The sequence below is a fragment of the Pleurodeles waltl genome, chromosome 5 (genome assembly GCF_031143425.1).
Source record: "Pleurodeles waltl isolate 20211129_DDA chromosome 5, aPleWal1.hap1.20221129, whole genome shotgun sequence".
NCBI lineage: Eukaryota > Metazoa > Chordata > Amphibia > Caudata > Salamandridae > Pleurodeles > Pleurodeles waltl.
Genome location: NC_090444.1, coordinates 291088215 through 291109762, shown reverse-complemented (window position 1 = coordinate 291109762; position 21548 = coordinate 291088215). Strand labels below are relative to the sequence as shown.

At 41.6% G+C, this 21548-nt stretch overlaps 1 protein-coding gene across 1 annotated transcript in view; it reads right to left on the bottom strand.

Annotated features, from left to right (window-relative positions):
• The window catches only part of MSH2 (mutS homolog 2), a 530159-nt gene that overhangs the window by 372926 nt on the left and 135685 nt on the right, over nucleotides 1–21548 (bottom strand). The window contains exon 7 of the mRNA XM_069234037.1: nucleotides 16939–17138. Within this exon, the coding sequence (XP_069090138.1) occupies nucleotides 16939–17138 (200 nt within the window). The remainder of the gene's footprint in view (nucleotides 1–16938; nucleotides 17139–21548) is intronic.

Below are 21548 nucleotides of genomic sequence, written 5' to 3'. Positions count from 1 at the left end.
TGTGCTCTTTCCCTGGTGGATTTTGATAGAGAGACTTTACTACAACGCACTATATGGCATGGAGGGGCTAGTGTGGGAGTGTTTCCTTAAATATTGGACTCTGCGTTTTTTTTTATGTATGAATGGGTATTGTTTTGTTTGTTAATGTATATACTTTTTCTTGTTTTTTTTTCTTGGTTTTTATATGTGGACCTCGTTTTGTGTTCCTATTCATAAATAAAAATAAACTTGAAACTACAAGACTCACAGGCTACACACCTCTAAGCGTTGGTAAACAAAGCATTTTATCTAAGGGCTGTGAGGCACAGGGGCACCATAATACATGGATTACCTTCCAGGTGGACATCGTGGCATTCATTTCAAATGCTTCATGGAAATTGGGAAACACGATTTACCCGTGTACTCATCACCAGACTCAATGGCATAAAAGTGACCTGGCACGGGAGCACCATGATAGACAATAGGTCCACTGTGCACTATGCAACATACATTTTGTTTATGAATGATGAAGCAGGTGTGTCTGAGATAGGAATTAGTAGTGACTGCTCCCAACTGCACAGGCATAAACGGACACACACCACCAAAAAGCTTATAAACTTTCTGCACTGTCACACAACCGCACTGCACATTCACCGTGCAAAGATTGTTGTGTGCATACTTGCTCATAAACCATTTCTGTACCTGCTAAGCATTGCACATAGCTAGTGTTACGCTATCTAATGTAGTAGAACTCCATTTACCGGCCTTGGAAGCATGGTAGGTGAATCGACCTTGCTGTGATGCAAACGTGTTCTTGGACAGTCACTGCATTTCAATCTTACTGAGCTATTCTGCTGCAATAACAGACGGGGTGTATAACATACATCCAGAAGGACCAGATTTATATCTAATTTTTAAGACAACCCCAACTGTAGGTATGGATAGCGGAGGACCCAGCCCTCCTAGATCTTCATTGGACACGTCCGCTGTAGACCTACAATACATATAGCGAGAAAAATACTCTACAGAGATGCACCTAAATCCAGTGCAGAGGCTCACAGACCTTACACACATGCGCTGCAGAGATACAGTGCATAGAAGACAGGCTCATTGTCCAGACGCCCACAGACAAGTCTTGCACATTTTGTGTCATTAGCACACACCTCTAGTCTTTTACCCACAGACCACCTGGTAAACCCTGATCAGGGCATTACACTAAGTGTCTTGCTGTAATTATAGGATGGGGTTCGATGTGGATGAACCTCAGAACAAATGGCAGGGAAGAGAAACACAAGCACCCCATGATCTCCGCCTACGGACCGAGTGGACAAGCTGCTAAAGCCAGATCACTTACAGCACCGTTTTAAAGACTCTCTGGTAATTTCTTAGGCATTTATGGCTGCTTCTTTGATACAAAATAGATACACTTTATTAGGTAATCGAATCTTAAAATAGTTTTGAATGTATTCCCTCCCATTCTCTTACTGAGAGAAAGCAGGCCACTCACAAGTTACAAGCCCTTCTGTGCAGATCTTAAATAAATATTTCTATGCTCAAGGCTCCACACTTTTTCCTAATGGTGGTGGTATAGCTTTCTCTCTGCTTAATTGGGTGCGAGCACCACAGGCCCATAGCTCTGTCCCCGGTTATCATAATGTATTGTATTTCTCCAACGAGTAATAAAACTTCTCTTTCTTGACAATAATCAGCTTTTCGGACATTGGGTGATAATAATTCAAACATCTTATAGTCTATAGGTCTATCTCCTTAGATCTATATTAATATGGATTCTCATGTATCTCAAGAAACCTACCATGGTGATATTACAAAGAATCATTAAAGAATGCTATCCATTGGACAGCTACGCAGAATAAACCTGGGATTTAGGCTCAAAGTAAAAAGGTACAGTAATTTAAAAACTCTGGTAAGAGAAATACTACTGAAAATAAACATTCAGCATGTTAAGATGGAAGCAGCATTTGGTAAATATAGGAGGAGCCCATTTCAGATGGAGATTTCCTCCAAATCTGTACAAGTCTCTCATTTCTGTTTGGAAGACTGCATATGCTGCGGCCAAGGACAGCAAACATAGTGACCAATTCAGTGGCGAACAACTCTATCTTTCTCTAGCACATAAAGCTTATGTTGTATACAGTGTGGTGAAAAGAAAGCAAGTTTGGATATCATTCATCAACCCATCCAACAGCACATATTCAGGTCTACACCGTTAGGAGCGGTTTTTTTTTAGTACAAACAACAGAAAGTGTGGTGAAATGTTTCGTTCTTCATACTTGAAAGATGGATTATTTCCCTGCAAATGAGTTAAACTAGCAGAACTGGTGAACAAGCTCCGACAGTCTTGCCGATATTGTAGAAGGGCAAGAGCACTATTTGTGGATGGGTAGGGGGGAAGAGTGACAGCATTGTATAAACTAGGGTAGCTGAATAACGCCGGGGACCAGGGTGATGTTTTAGTTAATGTGCAAACAACAAGGCAAATATACAAAACAATTTAGGTAACAGTGAGCTCAATGAACCTTTCATTTAATTGCAGCAATTCAAGCTGCCTAGCTTGGTGTGTCTGAATATAACCCAGGAACACTGCGATCAACTGTCTAGAAGAGTAAGAAATAAGCAAACATGGTACCACGGACACAGACAGTCAAATACGTATTTAGATAGCTCAGATTACAGTATTTTTTTTTGTTGATTATGAGCCAATCTCCTGCAATTCAGATTGGAGTTGAAGACCCACCTCTTCAGAGAACACTACATCACCACAAGATAGGATTCACCACCTACGAACATAGTGGATCATTGTAAATTATCCTATATTAGAACATTGGAATGTTGGCAGCTCCATTGAAAACAATGGAGTGTTCCGGGCTTTTACTGGCCGGTAAAAGCCCAAAGCGGCAACATTCCAATCTTCTTTGTTCACAGTAGCAGCTGTGAACAAAGCCTCACAGAGCCTGGGGGGATTTTAATCCCCTCCGGTTCTGTGAAGCCTTTGTTTTATTTATGAAAACATTCTGCCCTCTAGTGGCAGAATGTTCTAATAGCCTTAGAACCCACCATAGCGGGCTCTACCGGCTACTAAAGGCCCTCTCCCTTGTTAAAGGCCCTCGCCTTCAGCTCGGGCCTTTAACGCGGAAGTGGGCCTTTAATAGCCGGTAGAGCCCGCTACGGAGGTTCTAAGGCTATATTATGATTCAGGTTGCCACCATTCTTCAGAGCGTAATTGTGCTCTGGCTACATTTACACACAACAAATAAGCTTTACACTCTTGCAATACCCATGTCCCCCACACAAGCTGGGATCTATTAGAGCTCTAAGAACATGTAAGCTTATTAAATTAATACAATAATAAAGGGCACTGATTGCCCCAAGGTTGCACTTTTCAAAAGGGTATTGCAACTGACTCGTATACATGCTGTGCAGGAAATTAAAAAATATAAATCATGGATTCATAAAAGTCAATCAGAGATTCAAAAAGTTGCTCAGTTTTGCAAAAAACATTTGTGTAATATTATTAGCTAGAGATGGGAAGCTGAAACCTTTTTTTACTTAAATTTTTACCAAAGAATTGTTTGTTAATTAAGTTCAAATACTGAAGTTTTAATTCCAAGAAATCATCTTCTAGAAAGATAAAGCATTTAAAATATTATCCAACTTTAAAAACAATTCAAAGCACCATAAAATCAAATGCTGCAATAATTCAATATGCCACAGAGCTTGAATTATACCTTTATACAGTGACCAATACATTTTAAAATACAATCAGCATAGCACACTCTAATATTAAACAACAAGAGGTCTTTTCTGGATTAGCTTAATGTATCTTACCACGGCAATTCTAAAATAAAATGACTAATGCTTTGCTTTGAGTTGTAATTTGGTAATTCCCCAAAATAGGGAGAGAAAGCAAAGAGTGTAATACTAGATGGGTTGCACTGTATTTAACTTTCAACTAGCATATGTAGTACTTATTATTTGGTCCAATCTTCAGGCTAAGGCTAGCTGTTCGCCAAACCGAATCAATCCCAATTCGAATTTGTATTATTGATTTTTTTAATACACTGGGCTTTGAGACACATAAGGGAAAGTACCTTCATTTCATAAACTTTCAAGAGTGTCCATTTTTCCAGAGTTATTTTGAACAGAGACCGTGAACTTTTGAATTGAAACATATCTAACACTAAATCAGAGTTACAAGCAAGTATTGAGATTGAACATTGAATATCCCCCACTCCATTCTTAATGACAGTTTTTCTCTGTCTTCACTCTTAGTTAACAAAAATAGGAACCTTAAGCAACAAGACTGCGCCAGCAGTTCTCAAGAAGGCAGGCCCAATTCTAACCATAAAGCCTTAATCATTGAGTTGCCGGGACTGCCAAACTTTCAAGAGGCACCCAATTTACTCTTCGGTCAAGGGTCACTAATTATGCCCTACAAAAGGCCTGAGTTATTAATTTAATTATTATCTTTTTGAGCGGTTCCACTAAATGGCTACAAAAGTGAGTGTCATCTCTTATTGGTATTAACTGTGGAGAGTAAATGAGTCTGTTAGACTGCTTGGTGTTTATCCAATGGCAAGCTGTCTCCAGAATGAAGACCAAGATAGTTATAGACGCTGACCTATTCAAGCAAACATTAAGAAAACAGGCAAATTTAATTTCCCATTTCAAAAAGACTAGGGTCTTGGTCCGCTCTATGTTTATTATTAATTGGTCAGTATTGTAATATTCACTAAGGTCTAGAAATTTTCTTCACCAGCCTACTGGAGTACAGTTGATGAGGACTACATTACCACATACATAAAGAACAGTAAATGGCCTACGCCTGTTTTAATGCCATGGTCTGGGTGGCCTTTATGGCCACAATTAAAGGCATATTGTTCTCCTTGTGTGCTAATTGTAAGAGGAAAGAGTGGGAGGAACTATCTAAAATGCAATCAACAGCAGAAAAGGTGTACAAAAATGTTTTAAGTGAACAACTGGAACAAGCATATCAAATCTAGTGGGGCAAAAAAAAAAGAATAAGTATTTTTTTCTGGAGAAGGATTCTCAACAACCATACATTCAGCTGTTCGGTATATAAGGAAGGTAAAAGGATATAATGCTTTTTAGCCTGGACATTAGGCAAACAAAAAAAAGAATGCAGTACCAGAACTGAGAAACTCCAAAACTGTTAGTCTGAAAAAAGAGTTCATTGAAATAGAGGAGATCTTTGTAGATTAATACTCTTTACTTTATGAACAGAACACATTTCAGCATCCGTTAATGGTAGATCAATTCCTGCCAGAAGTACAACTGCCACTTTTAGATCTAGCACCGCAAATTCCAGGGCTACTTCTATATCTGAAGCTGAGATAATTGAAGCAATAAATCTACTACCCAGGTCACAAATACCAGTCAAGGATGGTTTTGATGCTGAATTCTATAGCACTTTCTCAACCATATTAATAAATCCCCTGAAGGATTTGTTTAACTTGGTTTTGCAAGGCGGAACAATCCCACCTTCTTCTAAAAAAAGGTGTCTTAATTTCTTTAAAAAAGGGGAACCCAGAAATGGAACCAGCTTTGTACCGGCCAATAACATTGCTGAACACCAATCATAAAATCTTTCCTACAACATTAACTAACCGGATTTACAGTATTATTAATATCAACCAGAGATTTTGGAAGTGGTCAAAGCCTGGGTGCCAACAAACATCTGAGATTATAGACTTGGTTTCAGCATACATTCCCACTGCTATAGTTATGCTCAATGCTGAAAAAGTCTTCAACTTTGTGAGTTGGAGATTTTTTTTGAAGATCCTTGAGAAATTTAAGTTTCCAAAACAACTAACAAGGTTGACTGTCCTGACCTGTGAAGGCACTCGCAGCTTAAGATCTAATTATTAATAATCAGTGAACTGGTACAGTATTGTACAGTAGAGGTACTCATCAAGGTTGTCCCCCAACCCTTTTTCGTTTTGCCTTTCTCAATGAACCTTTACCCCAATATGCATTTCCTTAATCAGATTATTCCACCCTTTTTGGATGGGGGGGGGCTAATAAAGTTGTATACAGACAATGTCAACTTTGTACTGCTCCCAGATAGCAGCAAAATTGAAAGAGTTATCCAAGCTATAGAAAGATACACCACTCAGCTCATCTTAGTTCTAAAAGGTATCTAGGAATCTACTTTACACTTCTCTTATGGATACAATTTGCTAACTTCTTTCAATATAGAAAAACCTTTCCCTTTCTGTGATCAGTAGAGCTGCAATAATTAAAATGGCTCTTCTGCCTTTATTTTTATTTTGTAAATGCCTTTTTATAAGCTGGATTCAAATAGTTTTTGCTAAATGTTTTGAAAAGTTTCCTTACTTTATTTATATCGAACAATAAAAGGCCACAAGTCCATACAAAAAGTTGTTTAAATGCCAAAATCAGAAGGCAGCCTTGGGTTGCCTAAGCTTAGGCTGTATTACGTGCCTTTTTATGTACTTTTGATAAGGTGGGTCGCTGTTTATGTGACCATTCTTAATTATTTGTATATTAATAAATTATGGTATAAGCAGTTTGCCAGGGGCCAGAAAAGAACCAAAGAAGCACAAAAAAGTTAAGGAGAAGACCCTGCAATCTTTGTGGGCCAATAGGGAATAGCTGTTTTTGCAATATACATTCCCCATGAATAGCAAGTAAATTCTTCTTTTTAAGTGTAAACATTTACCACCCGCTTAGCACCTGGAATCATCAATAGATCGCAGGATTTAAAGATTTGCAAATTAGGGGATTTTTTTTAATTTTTTTTAAATAGTAGTAGAATTAAATCATGTATGGAAATTTGCCCCACATACTCAGCCCATGGATTTTTATTAGCTCTTTGTATAGGCAGGTAATTTCTATTGTTCATAAATTACCAGGGACTGAAATAATTCAGCCGATATAGTAAGAAATTGCCTTTCCAAAATAAAATGCTAACTGTTCTCTCGGCCATTGGTAATTATTCAAGGACAATCACTCAGTGATCAAGGGTACTTATGCTAAATGGGTAAGGCGGCTGGTATTCACTTTTGAGAGGAACAAATTTCCACAGAATTATTTATTTAAATTCCTGGATGCTATATTTTACTATTGCAAGGCTGAATAAAATGATTCCCACAGTAAACAAAAATACCCTGGATATGATAAAGGAGAATTGGCACACTTATTCTGGTCTTGCAAAGTGGTGTCCAAACTCTGGGAAGGTATCCTTTTGACAGAGTTGAGCAAACCAACACCAATAACAGCTGTGCTCAGCCTACCGGCGCCATCTCTTAAATAATTAAGGTTTATATTTAATTTGCATACTGGAAATCTTCTATAACCACCACTTATCCAGAGAGGCTGATCAAGATGAAGAAAATTCGCAAATAAAGCATTTGATTGAACGGATAAAATTAGCGAGAGGGAATATTGATACCATTAACTAAAATACCAATTTATAGAAAAATATGGAGGCAAGGGTTCTTATGTAAAGCAGCTCCCAGGTTGCTGCAGGAGTACATTTTTCCCCATCACTTGTGCATGCACTGCCACATTACAAGGATATTTTTACGTATGGGGAAGGAATTCAAATGTAAGATAAAAATTGGAACTATGCAAAGTATTTTGGTTTTGCCAAAATGTGTATGTTATAGAGAGATGGGTATGGACACCATATTTCTTTTTTTGTAACATTATTTATTGAATGTTACTGTATACATATGAATTCTTTAATTTTTTTAAATATCAGATATGGAAGTGCACTTAAGAGGAATTTGACTAGACACTACAATATTTGAACACAGTTGGATAGTAAGCCATAAGTAAGCTATATTAGTATTTGTAGAGTAACAATTTAGTATTTATTCACTGTAATTCTTGAAATTCTTATCAATTAGTTAGATGCCATATCTCAAACAATTAAAATAATAAATACAAAATAATTATGTAGCAGTTCCTTCACCAAACTGATAAATAAATAGAAATGTTGGTCACTCATCTTTATTGGTGATGCTCCCTTTGCAGCCAGGCATAGTGCCATAATCTGCTATCTTTGTCTTTACCCTTCTATGCTCAACAGAATGTATAAGGCCATAGAATATTGGAGTGGAGTCGTTGTGTGGCTAGTATGAAAGAGAGTGGACCAAGTAGAAAGAATGCTGCCCATTGTGGGTATTCTACTGCATGGCCTGTCTTCTACAATAATTACACAATGTATCTACAAGAATTGCTACTTGGCTACAACTTGCCAGGAGGTAATCTCAATTATAGCACTGCAACTCAGGCTACCGGTGCATGTGCATATAATGATTACTTACTTTAAGCAGTTGAGCCAAGTGTTTAATAATTGATGCATTCAAACAACATTTAAACTAAGAAAACAACTACAATATATCACGAAATTTCAGAATGTCCCATGATTATACATGACACTCACAAACATCGACTGCATACAACTACATACACAAACTACCTAAATGCATAACTAAGAAAACCATACAAGACTAAGGGCTACATATACTAAGCATTTTTGATGTCGCCAACAGGCGAATTCCCAGAATTGGGCGTGGCAACCTAAAAAATGCTTTTTGGTATTAACAAAGCCTAAATTGCAATTCGGTAACTTGTTACCGAATCAGAATTTGGATTTTGTGATTCAGTATTTAGAATGGGCGTGTTTAGGTCGTCCCTTCCAAATACCAAACCTGAATGGGATGTGTGAATGTTCTGCAACCAAATTACGGTTGCAATCATATTTTATAGACTCTTTGAAGGAGGTAGTAACCCATTCACAAAGGGGAAGGGGGCCCTCAAGGGACCTCTTCGCTTTGAGAATGGTAAACAACTATTTCTTTTAAAGATTTGGCAGCGGTTCCACGGACAACTAACTACTATTAAAAAAACCTTCAAAGTTTCACTCTTTTCTTTTTAACCACATCCTGTTTTCCTTTAAGAAAAATGGGCTGCATTTGAAAAAAAAAATTGCTTTATTTAAAAGCAATCACAGACATGACAGTCTGCTGACCCTAGCAGGCCACCATACCTATGATGGCTGCAATTCCTAAAGGGTCACAAATTGCAACCTACCTTATTCATATTCATGCGGTAGGTCTAGTTGCAACCCACTACGAATAGCAAATGAAACTCAAAAGAGCTTCATAAATTAGAAATAGTGATTTCCTACCTGCGATTTGCAGGTAATTGCAATTAGGAAATCACTATTTCTAATCTAGGTACATGTAGCCCTAAAGTATCAGGATGTGCTTTAGAAGAAAAAAGGATCGATTCACATGGTGAAGATCCTACCAAAACGCACTGAGGTTATATTTAAGTATTCTACTGTTAAAGCTTACTTACTATTCAGTTTGAAGTGCCAATGGTTTCATGAAACCGGCACACAGCTTTCAAGGTTTTCCTTCAACCTCAAGACAAGTGGTGCAAAACGAAAATCTTACTTACAAAGTAGACATCTGTCCGTGGAATGTAGTGCTGTAGATTCACATGCTTTGCATAAGTCCGCAATCTAGTGTTGGGCTCGGAGTGTTCCAATTTGTTTCTGTTCGAAGAATCTTTTTGAGCCACGAAATCGAGTGACCTCTCTGGGATACTGCTCATGGGCATCAAGACCCTTGTTAGATTGTTTTACCGCAGGCGGGTGATATCACACACACACACACACACACACACACACACACACACACACACACTAAAAACTATGTCCATGCAGAGTATGTACGATATTTGTAAAATAATGCCTCTACAATGACCACAGGCTTCTGGGGAGGAGGGAGGGCGCATGTGGATCTACAGCACTACATGCCATGAACAGATGTCTACTAGATAAGTAACATTTTCTGTTCGCTGGCATGTGTGGCTGTAGATACACATGATTTGCATAGACTGTAAAGCAGTCCCCTACAAGTAAGCGGTGGCTAGCCGGTAGGAGTTGCAGTACCTTGAAAAAGTGTCATGAACACTGCTTGGCCAACATTAGCCTGTTACACAATAGATCTTAGTAAATGTCTGTGGTGTAGACAAAGCAGCAGCTTTACAAATGTCTGCTATTGGAATGTTTCCTAAAAAAAAGAAAACATAGAAGCACCTTTTTTCTGGTAGAAGGAGTTCTTGGTAATTGTGTTTTGGTTTTAAGATAGCAAGTTTGAATACACTTGACTAACCTTTTGGCTATACCAGTTTTTGAAACTGGATTGCCTGTATGACCCATAGAAAATGATACAAAAAGCGGTTTAGATTTCTTAACGTTTTTAGTCCTATCAATGTAATACATAAAAGCTAATTTAATAACTATAGTGTGAAGAGCTCTTTCAGAGACTGAGTCTGATTGTGGGACAAAAAGTTAACTCGATTGACTAGCTAATGTGACATGGTTAAACTATTTTTGGAAGGAATTTAGGGTTTGTCCTAAGAACTACCCTATCTCTGTGTAACTAGATTAATGTTTCTTCTAAAGTTAGAGCTTGTATTTCACTTACATGTCTTAGGGAGTGATAGCTACTTTCCATGAAAAACACTGCAAAGAGCAAGAATGCATAAGCTCAAAAGGTGGACCCATGAGTCTAGTAAGGACAACATTAGGGTTACAAACTGGGGCTGGAGGAACCTTGGGTGGAATGACTCTTTTGAGGCCTTCCATAAAGGCTTTGATTACTGGAATTCTGAATAAAAGCAATATGGTTTCTAATTTGGAGGTAAGCAGCATTAGCCACTAAATAAAGTCTAATAGATGAGTATGCTAAGTTTGCCCTTTGTAAATGTAGCAGGTAACAAACAATGTCTTGAATTAAGACTTTGAGTGGATCAATGTGTTTAGGCTGACAGTTGCAAATGTTTCCATTTTGCAGCATAACACTGTCTAGTTGTAGGTTACATGCCTCTCTAAGAATGTCCATACATTCTGAAGAAAGATTCAAATAACCAAACTCTATGACTTCAGCAGCCATATCGCAAGATTGAGTATTTTGGAGTCTGGATGTCGGATTTGACCTCGCCTTTGAGTCAGAAGGTCTAGCCTGTTAGGGAGTTTCTCGTGCTGAACCACCAACACATCCGATAGTGTTGTGAACCAAGGTTGACGTGCCCATGTGGGAGCTACAAGAATCATGGTGAGTGATGTTTGTCTCATTTTGCGAATTAGAAGTGGAACGAGCGGGAGAGGTGGAAAAACGTAAGCAAATATCCCGGACCAATTCATCCATAGAGATTTGCCCCTGGCCTGGGGGTGTGGGTATATGGACGAAAAGTTCTGGCATTTTCTGTGGTGGCGAAGATGTCTATTTGTGGTGCTCCCCACTGGTGAAAGTATTGGTGAAGTTGTGGGTGAAGTTCTCATTTGAGGGCTTGTAGCTGAATCTTGCTGAGGAGGTCTGCAAACTGGGTGTCCATTCCTGGGAGATATTCATCCACTAAGTGAATGTGATGGTGAATTACCCATTTCCAAATTGTCTGAGCAAGAAGGGAAAATTGAGACGAGTGTCCCCCACTGTCTCTGTAGATAATACATGGCTGTCATGTTGTCTGTAGGAACTAGAACCACTTTGTGAGAGAGTTGTGGCAGAAAGGCTTTGAGCACGAGAAAGACTGCTTGTAACCCCTCAAGTAGTTGATGTGAGAAGTTGGTTGACTGGGATCCCATATGCCTTGTATTGTGAGGTTGTTGAGGTGAGCTCCCCAACTTATCTGTGATGCATCGGTAATGAGAGTGACTTGAGGCACAGCATCTTGAAAGGGCCGCCTCTTGGAAAGGTTGGTGGTTTTCCACCATTGCAGAGAGTGGTGAGTCTTGCGGTGCAACAACACTAGATCCTGGATATGACCCTGTGACTGTGACCACTAACGAGATAGACACTGCTGTAAGGGATGCACGTGTAGTCTGGCATGAGTAACGATGGAAATGCAGAAAGCCATCATCCCTAGTAGCTGCATCACTAGTCTCACCATGTAAGTGTGGTTTTACTGTAATTGAGACAGAAAAGTTCAGAAAACTTGAATTCGTGCTTGGCTTGGTTATGCCAACCCTCAGTGAGCACTGAGAACTGCTCCCAGATAATGCTGTATCAATGAAGGGTGTAGATGGGATTTGAGAAAGTTGATTGTGAATCCCAGGGTGTGAAGAACGTCTACTGTGTACTGAGTATGACTGACATTGTTAGATAGGATTGGCTTTGATGAGCCAGTCATCCAAGTAAGGGAATAAATGAACGTGTAGTCTTCTGAACAATGCAGCAAATACAGTTAGACATTTTGTGAATACCCTGGGAGCAGTTGTTACCCAAAGGGTAAAAACTTGAATTGATAGTGTTTTCCTGCAATGACAAACCTGAGGTATTTGCATTGTGCTGGATGAATGGGAATGTGAAAGTAAGCGCCTTTCGGATTTTAAGCCGTCAGGAAGTCACCTTGCTATAATAGAGGAATAACTTCCTAAAGAGTGAACATATGGAAATGCTCTGAGAGAATGTATAGGTTGAGAGGTCTGAGATCTAGAATTCATCTTAGTGATCCATCTTTCTTTGGTATAAGGAATAACAGGGAATATACCCCTAACTCTTGCTGTGAGGGGAACTGGCTCTTTAGCCCCTTTGAGAAGAAGGGACTGTACCTCTTCTTTTAAAATAATGAGATGGGTGTGTGAATGTTTATGAGTGCGAGGGGGACTATTTGGTGGAGTGGAGAAGAGCTCTAGACAGTAACCATGTTGGATAATTGATAGAACCCATTGATCTGTGGTGTTATTGGACCACTGGGAATAGAAATGGATTAGTCTTCATCCTACCGGTGAGGTGTGTGCTGGCGGAAGGTGGAAGAAATCTCTGAAGGAACCTCTATTGTAGAAGTGTCTGCCTTGTTTGGTTCGGGAGGTGGAAGGCTCACTAGATGTTTTGAAGCCTTCCCCAAATTGTGGCTGGTGAAAATTATCCCTATGTGGTGTGGTGTGGTGTGGTGTGTAGGGCCCCCACAGCTTTTGCTGTTTCTGAATCTTTTTTGAGCTTGTCTAGGGTGGTGTCAACCTCTGGGCCAAACAAGTGTTCTCTATGGAAAGGCATGTTAAGAACTGCCTGCTAAATTTCTGGATTAAAGCCTGAGCATCAAAGCCAAACGTGCCTTCTTATAATAACACTGGTATTCATACCACATGCTGTGGTATCCACTGCATCACAGGCACACCTAATGGAGTTGTTTGAGACAGTTTGCCCTTCTGAAACTATCTCCTGTCCCCTTTTCTGATGTTCCTCTGGGAGTTACTGGAGGAGATCTTCCATCTCACCCCAGGGGGCACGATCATATCTTGCCAGAAGTGCCTGTGACTTGGCAATCCGCCAATGATTAGCAGCTTGAGCAGCCACTCTTTTTCCTGCTGCATCAAGTTTTTTGCTCTCCTTTTCAGGAGGAGGAGCCTCTCCTGTTGATTGGCTATTAACATGTTTCCGTGCTGTGCTAACTACAGAGTCAGGAGGTATCTGTGATCTAATAAATATAGGTTGTGAGGGTGCTGCCTTGTATTTTTTAATGACAGTTAGGGTAATACCTCTTGACCTAACAGGTTCTTGGAAGAGGTCTGTGTCGTGTCTAAACATACCTGGAAACATGGGTAGGAACTGACTTGCTTTGTGGGTGGCAGTCAGTGTAACAAAGAGGAAATCCTCTTCAATATGGTCAGTGTGCATATGTATGTTATGGTATGCAGCTGTCAGTACAATAACCTGTTGGTATGATGTTGCATCTTCAAGAGGTGAAGGGTGTGCCGGGTACGAATAAGGGTCATTAGGGAGTATGGGATCTGGATCACATGAAGCCTATGGGTCAGGATCCTGTGGACTTTTACCCAAATCAACTCTGCGAGGTGGTGGTGAACCTTGTGGAGAAAACCGTGGCTCCATAACAGGTGTAGGAGATTGTGGAGGTGGTGGAAGAGTGGGAGGAAGTATAGGCGAGTGAGGTGGAGGAGGCTGAGGTTGAACTGGGGCCTTGTCCTTGGAGACATCTTTATGAGGAGGAGCAGTGTCCAATGTCTCTTGAAAAGTAAGTCTCCTCTTGATTGGGACAAGGGGAGAAGCAATTATTTTCCCTGTACCCTTTTGTATGTAGAACTGCTGCTAACCAGCATTCATTACTTCCAGAATTGGCTCTACTGGTGAAGCTGCCTCCGAGGAATGAGTAGAGTCCTTAGAACTCAGCATCCTCGATTCCAACGTTTTCGAAAGCCTTGAAAGCCTTGTGTCAAGCGGAAGGTGTCCGCTCCAAAGCTGATGTGGAAGGCTTCTTTCCCAGAGCCAAAATGCTTGGATCGAAAAGACCACTCGATCCCGAGACAGTGTGGGATGCTGTCGACCCGGAGGTCAATGGCGAAATCATACAATACCACAATGTAACACCACAAAAATACACCACACAGTGTTTAGAAAAATATAAAGTATTTATCTGAATAAATGCAGGTCAAAACAATTAAAGATTAAATAAGCAAATGTAGGAATATCACTAAAAGTGATATCAAGTGTCTTTAGCGTTAAAATATTACAGTAAAAGCAATAAAAGGGTCTTAAGTTCTCCTAGAAACAACAAGTGACTTTTGCAGGGCAAAGTACCTGGTTTGCATTGAAAAAACCTCGCAAGGGACAGCAGAGGAGGAGATGTGTGGAAAACGGTGAGTGTGTGTCTGTTTCGCACACTTCGCACACAGACTTGCGTCGTTATTTCCACGCGGGGAAGACGGTGCATCGATTTCCGGCGCACAGACTTGGATCCTCTTAGGGTTGCGGGGTTTTCAGACGCCCCAGGGACGATGCGTGGAATCCTGGCCTTGCGGAGCGAAGTCACGGCGGCTGCGTCGATTCTGGGAGACGATGCATGGAATTTTCTTCCGCATGGCAGGTGCTGCGTCAATTCCTCTCAGGAAGTCAGGCGGCGTCATTCTGAGTCGGCTTGCGTCGATCCACTAGGGCAGTGCGTTGAAGTTCCAGTCGCTTCTCTGGCGCTGCGTCATTCCGGACTCGGGGTGAAGTGAAATTTTCACCGTGTGCAGTGCTGTACGTCGTTTTTGGCAGGCGGTGCGTAGAAATTTCACGCACGGGGATTTCAGCTGCAGGAGAGAAGTCTTTTTGGTCGTGAGACTTCAGGGAACAGGAGGCAAGTTCTATCCAAGCCCTTGGAGAGCACTTCTGCAGCAAGGCAAGAGAACAGCAAGACATCAGGGCAACAGCAAGGCAGCAGTCCTCTTCAGAAAGCAGTCAGGTGAGTCCTTTAGACAGCCAGCAGTTCTTCTTGTCAGGGTGCAAGTTTTGGTTCAGGTTTCTTCTCCAGGAAGTGTCTGAGGTGGTAGGGCAGAGGCCCTGTTTTTATACCCAAATGTGCCTTGGAAGTGGGGGAGACTTCAAAGAGTGGCTTAGAAGTGCACCAGGTCCCCTTTCAGTTCAATCCTGTCTGCCAGGCTCCCAGTAGGGGGTGTGGCAGTCCTTTGTGTGAGAGCAGGCCCTCCACCCTCCCAGCCCAGGAAGACCCATTCAAAATACAGATGTATGCAAGTGAGGCTGAGTATCCTGTGTTTGGGGTGTGTCTGAGTGAATGCACAAGGAGCTGTCAACTAAACCCAGCCAGACGTGGATTGTAAGGGACAGAGAGATTTAAGTGCAGAGAAATGCTCACTTTCTAAAAGTGGCATTTCTAAAATAGTAATATTAAATCCAACTTCACCAGTCAGCAGGATTTTGTATTACCATTCTGGCCATACTAAATATGAACTTCCTACTCCTTTCAGATCAGCAGCTACCACTCAAAACAATGTATGAGGGCAGCCCCAATGTTAGCCTATGAAAGGAGAAGGCCTCACAGTAGTGTAAAAACGAATTTAGGAGTTTTACACTACCAGGACATGTAAACTACACATGTACATGTCCTGCCTTTTAACCACACAGCACCCTGCCCTAGGGGTTACCTGGGGTACACCTTAGGGGTGACATATGTAGAAAGGGGGGGTTTTAGGCTTGGCAAGTACTTTTAAATGCCAAGTCGAATTGGCAGTGAAACTGCACACACAGGCCTTGCAATGGCAGGCCTGAGACAAGGTTAAGGGGCTACTGAAGTGGGTGGCACAATCAGTGCTGCAGGCCCCCTAGTAGCTTTTGATCTACAGGCCCTGGGCACATACAGTGCACTTTACTAGGGACTTATACGTAAATTAAACAGCTCAATTGGGTGTGATCCAATGTTACCATGTTTAAAGGGAGAGAGCATATGCACTTTAGCACTGGTTAGCAGTGGTAAAGTGCGCAGAGTCTAAAAACCAGCAAAAACTGTATCTCAAAAGTGGAGGGAGGCAGGCAACAAGTTAGGGGTGACCACCCTAAGGCTGTCAGGTCTAACAGCGCTGTTTCACGGTTTACTCTTTAGAAATTCTTAACAGAACTTTTATTTATTGGATTTTCCCCATTTTTGTCCTGTTTTATTTATTACATTAAGTTATATTTTCTAACCTGGTGTGGGATTCTTTTTGAATGGTGTTTTGTTGCTTTACTGGTTGAATTGTTGCCCAAAGACTTTACAAATTGCCTTCAATTCAAGCCTGACTGCTCTGTGCCAAGCTATTAGAGAATGAGCACAGGTTAATTTTGGGTCTGATTGTGCCTTACCTTGAAAAGAAGTGTGGTTGCTGCTTGACCAGGGCTCACACCCAGCCAACGACCCAATTTCTGTCATACCCCGAATATGAGAAAGTGTATACATAAAGCTCTGCCTTTTTAGGCTACAGATTTTCTGTAGAAATTTAACATTATGGTTAACACAATGCTTCAAATGTCACAAACTTTCACATGATTTGCACAAAGGCTTTGAATATTCTTTATCTCAGTTATACAGCTTGATTCGGGTTGTCAGCAACCTACTCAGAGGAAAATCTAATTCAAGGAAAAGGTGAAAAAAAAAAAATCCAACCTTGATATTTCTCCAGCGCCATCACAACACTGGGTAAACACTCAACTGCTTGGTATATTCTGTAACAATCTTGAAGATTTGCTGTTTTTCTCTGAAACTTCTTTGCAAGACGATTGAGGTCTGGAAAGCGACGCAGAAGATCTTCTTGAAGAGATTGTCTTAGCTCAGCATCTTCAACAAATGCCTCCACCAGATTTAGTCTGTGCAACAATTAAGACATCATTATAGTTCATGTTGTTTCTTCAGCTTGTAGTGTGCATACAATGAGAATGAACACAGTTCTTAATACAGGGTAGAGCAAAACCTAAAATCTAGATAAGTACTCACAGGATAAACCACCTTGTTTCTCAAACATTTATCAGAGGGTGCAAAAGTTCCATGCCAGCAACATAATAATAAATTATCTAAATGAAGAATAGTAAATGACAAAATAGTACAAAATTGGTTTAATTCCATGAGATCTAGATGTGCCAGGATCACAGCACAGAAGCAATGGTAACAAAGCTGTAACTCAGTCAGCAATGTACAGCATATCACTAAACTTGGACACATTGCACGACACCCACATAAACTGCATAACATGCAAATGGGCTTGAAAAAAGGACATTACTTGTGCCATCCTTGAATCCGATTTTCTTTTTGGGGCATGAATGACCTCCTTTTTAACCATATTTTCTATTTTTGTATCCAGGATGCAGGAATGGTGAAATTAGAACCAGTAACATTAGAGGCATACTAATAAAAATCCACCCCACCAAAAGATCATAGGACACACCCAAGAAGGATAGGCTGGGAGAGAAACCACACATTTATATGATGGCAAATTTTATTGTTTCAGTTGGTTAAAACTATAACAATTTCCCCAAGGTACATGGTAAAAAACTATCTAAGAAAAAAAAGGCGGATTAGAGTATGGTACAAATCACGTTAAAAACATTAGATGATTGTTGAAATTCTAAGGTTAAAATTAATAAAAGATCGTTAAAAGATGGCTCGGTTGAGATGGGGGAAGGAATTTCGTTAGCGGATACTTGAGTAGCATACAGTTTAGCTGCGGAGGGGGGGGGGGGAAACAGCTGCATAACATGTTTCAGGAACTTGACAAAGCTGCAGTTTAACTGGGGTCAAGTGGATTGAAGCAAGCTACAATGGCTCCCCTGCAGGACGCGATACCTCTGTCAATTAACAGCCTCTTGAGAAATCTCTTTCGGGGTTCTAGCAGGCCTGGGCATATGCAGATTATATGTATTAGGTCTTCTATCTGGCAAGCACAGTGCCTGCACCGTTGCGAGGTAGTGTTCTTCCAGGACGGGGCACTGGCCAGGGTTGGCAGGTTGCCTAGTAGCATTCTCATACGATTATGGTTTATGTGTGATGCAAATGTTGTAGAGAGGTAGGCAGCCGGTTCAAGTTTGGCATAGTATTTTATTATTATCCCTGCATGTGCCCGGGTACTAAATTTGGTTTTGTCCCCTATAAATGAAAGTTTTTGGTGGCTTGGGTAGCCCCTCTGGAGAAAGCATTATATGTCGGAGCAGCCTCCCACAAATCCTTAAGCTGTAAATCGAGGATGGGAGATACTTCTGGCTAGGCATTTATATGTGAATTTAGCTTAGCAAAAGGGCTAGCTTTACAGTTTGACTGACGACTAACTTGGGACATCTACATAGCTCATTAAATTCCTGCAGGGTCTCCATATGTTGCCTCTCCATTACTAGAGGACACACGCTACCAAAAGACAGTGTCTAAATCTACGTACAAGGGCACTTGAGGTGTCTTCAAGATTTATCTTGAATAAAGACCAACTTCACCTAGCCATCCTAACATGAAAGGCTAATTTTACATAGTACATTGTGTTGCAATGATGTAGGTAAAACACAAATTATAATCTTTATTAAAAATGGTGCAAATCATTTCTGGGACATTGAAAACTAATTCAGACTGGGCTAAGAGCTAGGCACTCCCCATGATGCCACAAACGACAGCTAGCTCTGTACATGACCTCCCTATCCGTTGTGTGCAATCCAAGGTGACATATTGGGGTAGCCTCATTAGTAATAACTTACAATGATCAGAAGCAATATGGTTGTATTAATGGAGCAGATGCACAAGAATTCCAATTAGCTTTGCGGGGTGCGTACAGATTACAAAAATGTGGTCACTCCTCATGACAACTATGTCTTCAGCATGTTACCAATTCCAGTTGGTACAAAACAATTATGATGTATCAACTGCCAAATCAAGAACTAATTTTGACAAGGCGCTAACCCCTCAGCTCCATAAAATCTTCATGCAACCACAACTTCTGGAGGTCTATACAACCCAAATCTTAAACTCTACTGTAGGAAGCTGGCTCTGTATATACTATATCAAAATGAGAGATAGTGTGCATAGAGTCCAGGGGTTCCCCAGAGGCTTAACAGAGACTAAAGTAGATAATACTAATGCTTTCTTTTGTGGTTGAGCAGTTGGGCTTAACAGAGGGTAATGCAAAGCATTTGTAGTACACACACAGGCAATAAATGAAGCACACATTCAATGAGTAACTCCAGGCCATTTGTTTTTACGGAGTAAAAATATTTTTTGTTACTTTATTTCTAGAACCACAAGATTCAGTTTACAGGTAAGTACATTTACAAGTCAGTAGCAAGCATATGTATCAACACCACTTTGTTTCAATTTAGCAAGTTAAACGGTTTTCAAGAAAATAGCAAATATCAGTTTTAAAAGTTGGCACTGCAATTTTTTAGAGTGTGATGGGAAGGAGAAAAGTAAGTACAGTTTTAAGTAAGTATGAGACTTACAGTTCCAGTCTCCGGAAGTTAGGAGTCCACAGGTTAGGGTTTCAGTTAACCCCAAACTCCCACCACCAGCAACACGGGCTGGCCGGGTGCAGAAGTCAAAGTTGCTGCAAGATTTAAAATGGTTCCTAAGGAGACTGGGAGCAGTCGGAATTGGATCTGCCAGCAGGTAAGTCCTTGCATCTTCAGAAGGCAGACCAGGGGGTTTTAGGTATGCACCAGGGGGGCCACAGGTCAGCATCAAACACACACCCTCAGCAGCGCAGGGGCAGCAAGGTGCAGGGTGCAAACACAGCGTCGAGCTCCCAATGCTTTTCAACAGAGGGACTCTGGGGGTCACAAAGATGCTGCAGGCTAGGCCCAGGGGGTCGGTTCTGAAAAATCACAGGCTGGACAAGGAAGAGGGACGCCTGCTGAACGTTGCTGGACCGGTGGTTGGATTCCCCAAAGCCATGGGCTGCAGGTGCAGGGGCAACTTTAGGCGCCAGAAATCTTCACCTGGTTCTTTCGCAGTCAGGGGGGGTCCTACGGATTTAGCCAGCCCCCGTCGTCGTGTTGGCCAGAAGGGTTTAACCCAGGGTGGACACTAGGTCGGAATCGCCTGGGGACCTGCTCTGGACTGGTGGCCATCTGGACACAAGCCGTGGGCATCGGGTGCAGAGTGGGCAGGACTCGTGGATCAGAGGCAGTTTTGGAGTCCTTTGCTGGAGTTGCTTTCTGGACAGGGCCGCTGTCCACAGGAGATTTTGGTCCTCTGCTGCTTGGGCAGTCCTCTTGAGGCTTTTAAGAGGTCACTGGTCCTGCAGGATGTGTCGCCTTTTTGTAGCAGGGCTTCAGAAGCTGGAGATAGGCCTGTAGAGCTGGGGCCAAATCAGTTGGTTTCCTCAGTATTCTCTTCTAGGGGTCCTTCTTTCTTCTCGTCGCCTTCTTGAGGTTGCCAGGAATCTGACGAGCTAGGTTCAGATAAGCCCTTAAATCCAGGATTTAGGGACGTTACAGGGTTCAGAGGGCAGTAGCCAATGGCCACTGTCCCCAAGGGTGAATACACCCTTCCGGTGCCCACTCCCTTTGGGGAGGGGGGACACAGACTTAACCCTATTGGTCCATCTCCTCCAAACCAAGATGGAGGATTCTGCAGGGAGGGGCCACTTCAGCTCTAGACACCTTAGGGGTGGGTCTAGCTGAGGTGATCACTCCTCCTTGTTTTCCCTAACTTTCCCACCAGACTTGCTGCCAAAAGTGGGGCTTTGTCCACGGGGGGAGGGCATCTCCACTAGCTGGATTGCCCTGGAGCACTGTAAAAAGAGGCCTGAGCCTTTGAGGCTCACCACCAGGTGTTACAGTTCCTGCAGGGGGAGGCGTAAAGCACCTCCACCCTGTGCAGGCTTGGTTTCTAGTCACAGAGAGCACAAAAGCTCTCACACCATGTGGTCAGAAACTCGTCTGGAAGTTGCAGGCTGGCACAGACTAGTCAGTCCTGCACTGTAAGTCTGGCTAAGATGCCCTCTGGGTGAATTTTCAATAAATCCACCACTAGCATCAGTGTGGGTTTATTGTGCCGAGAAGTTTGATACCAAACTTCCCAGATCTGAGTGGAGCAATCATGGAGCTGTGGAGTTCATAATGACAAACTCCCAGCCCAGGTACTTTATAGGGCCACAAAGCATTTACAATGTCTAAGAATGGACATAGACACCGTAAGGGCATATTGCTCATGCAGCTATGCCCTCACCTGTGGCATAGTGCACCATGTCTTACGGCTGTAAGGACTGCTACAGGGGTGACCTACCTTTGCCACAGGCAGTGGTT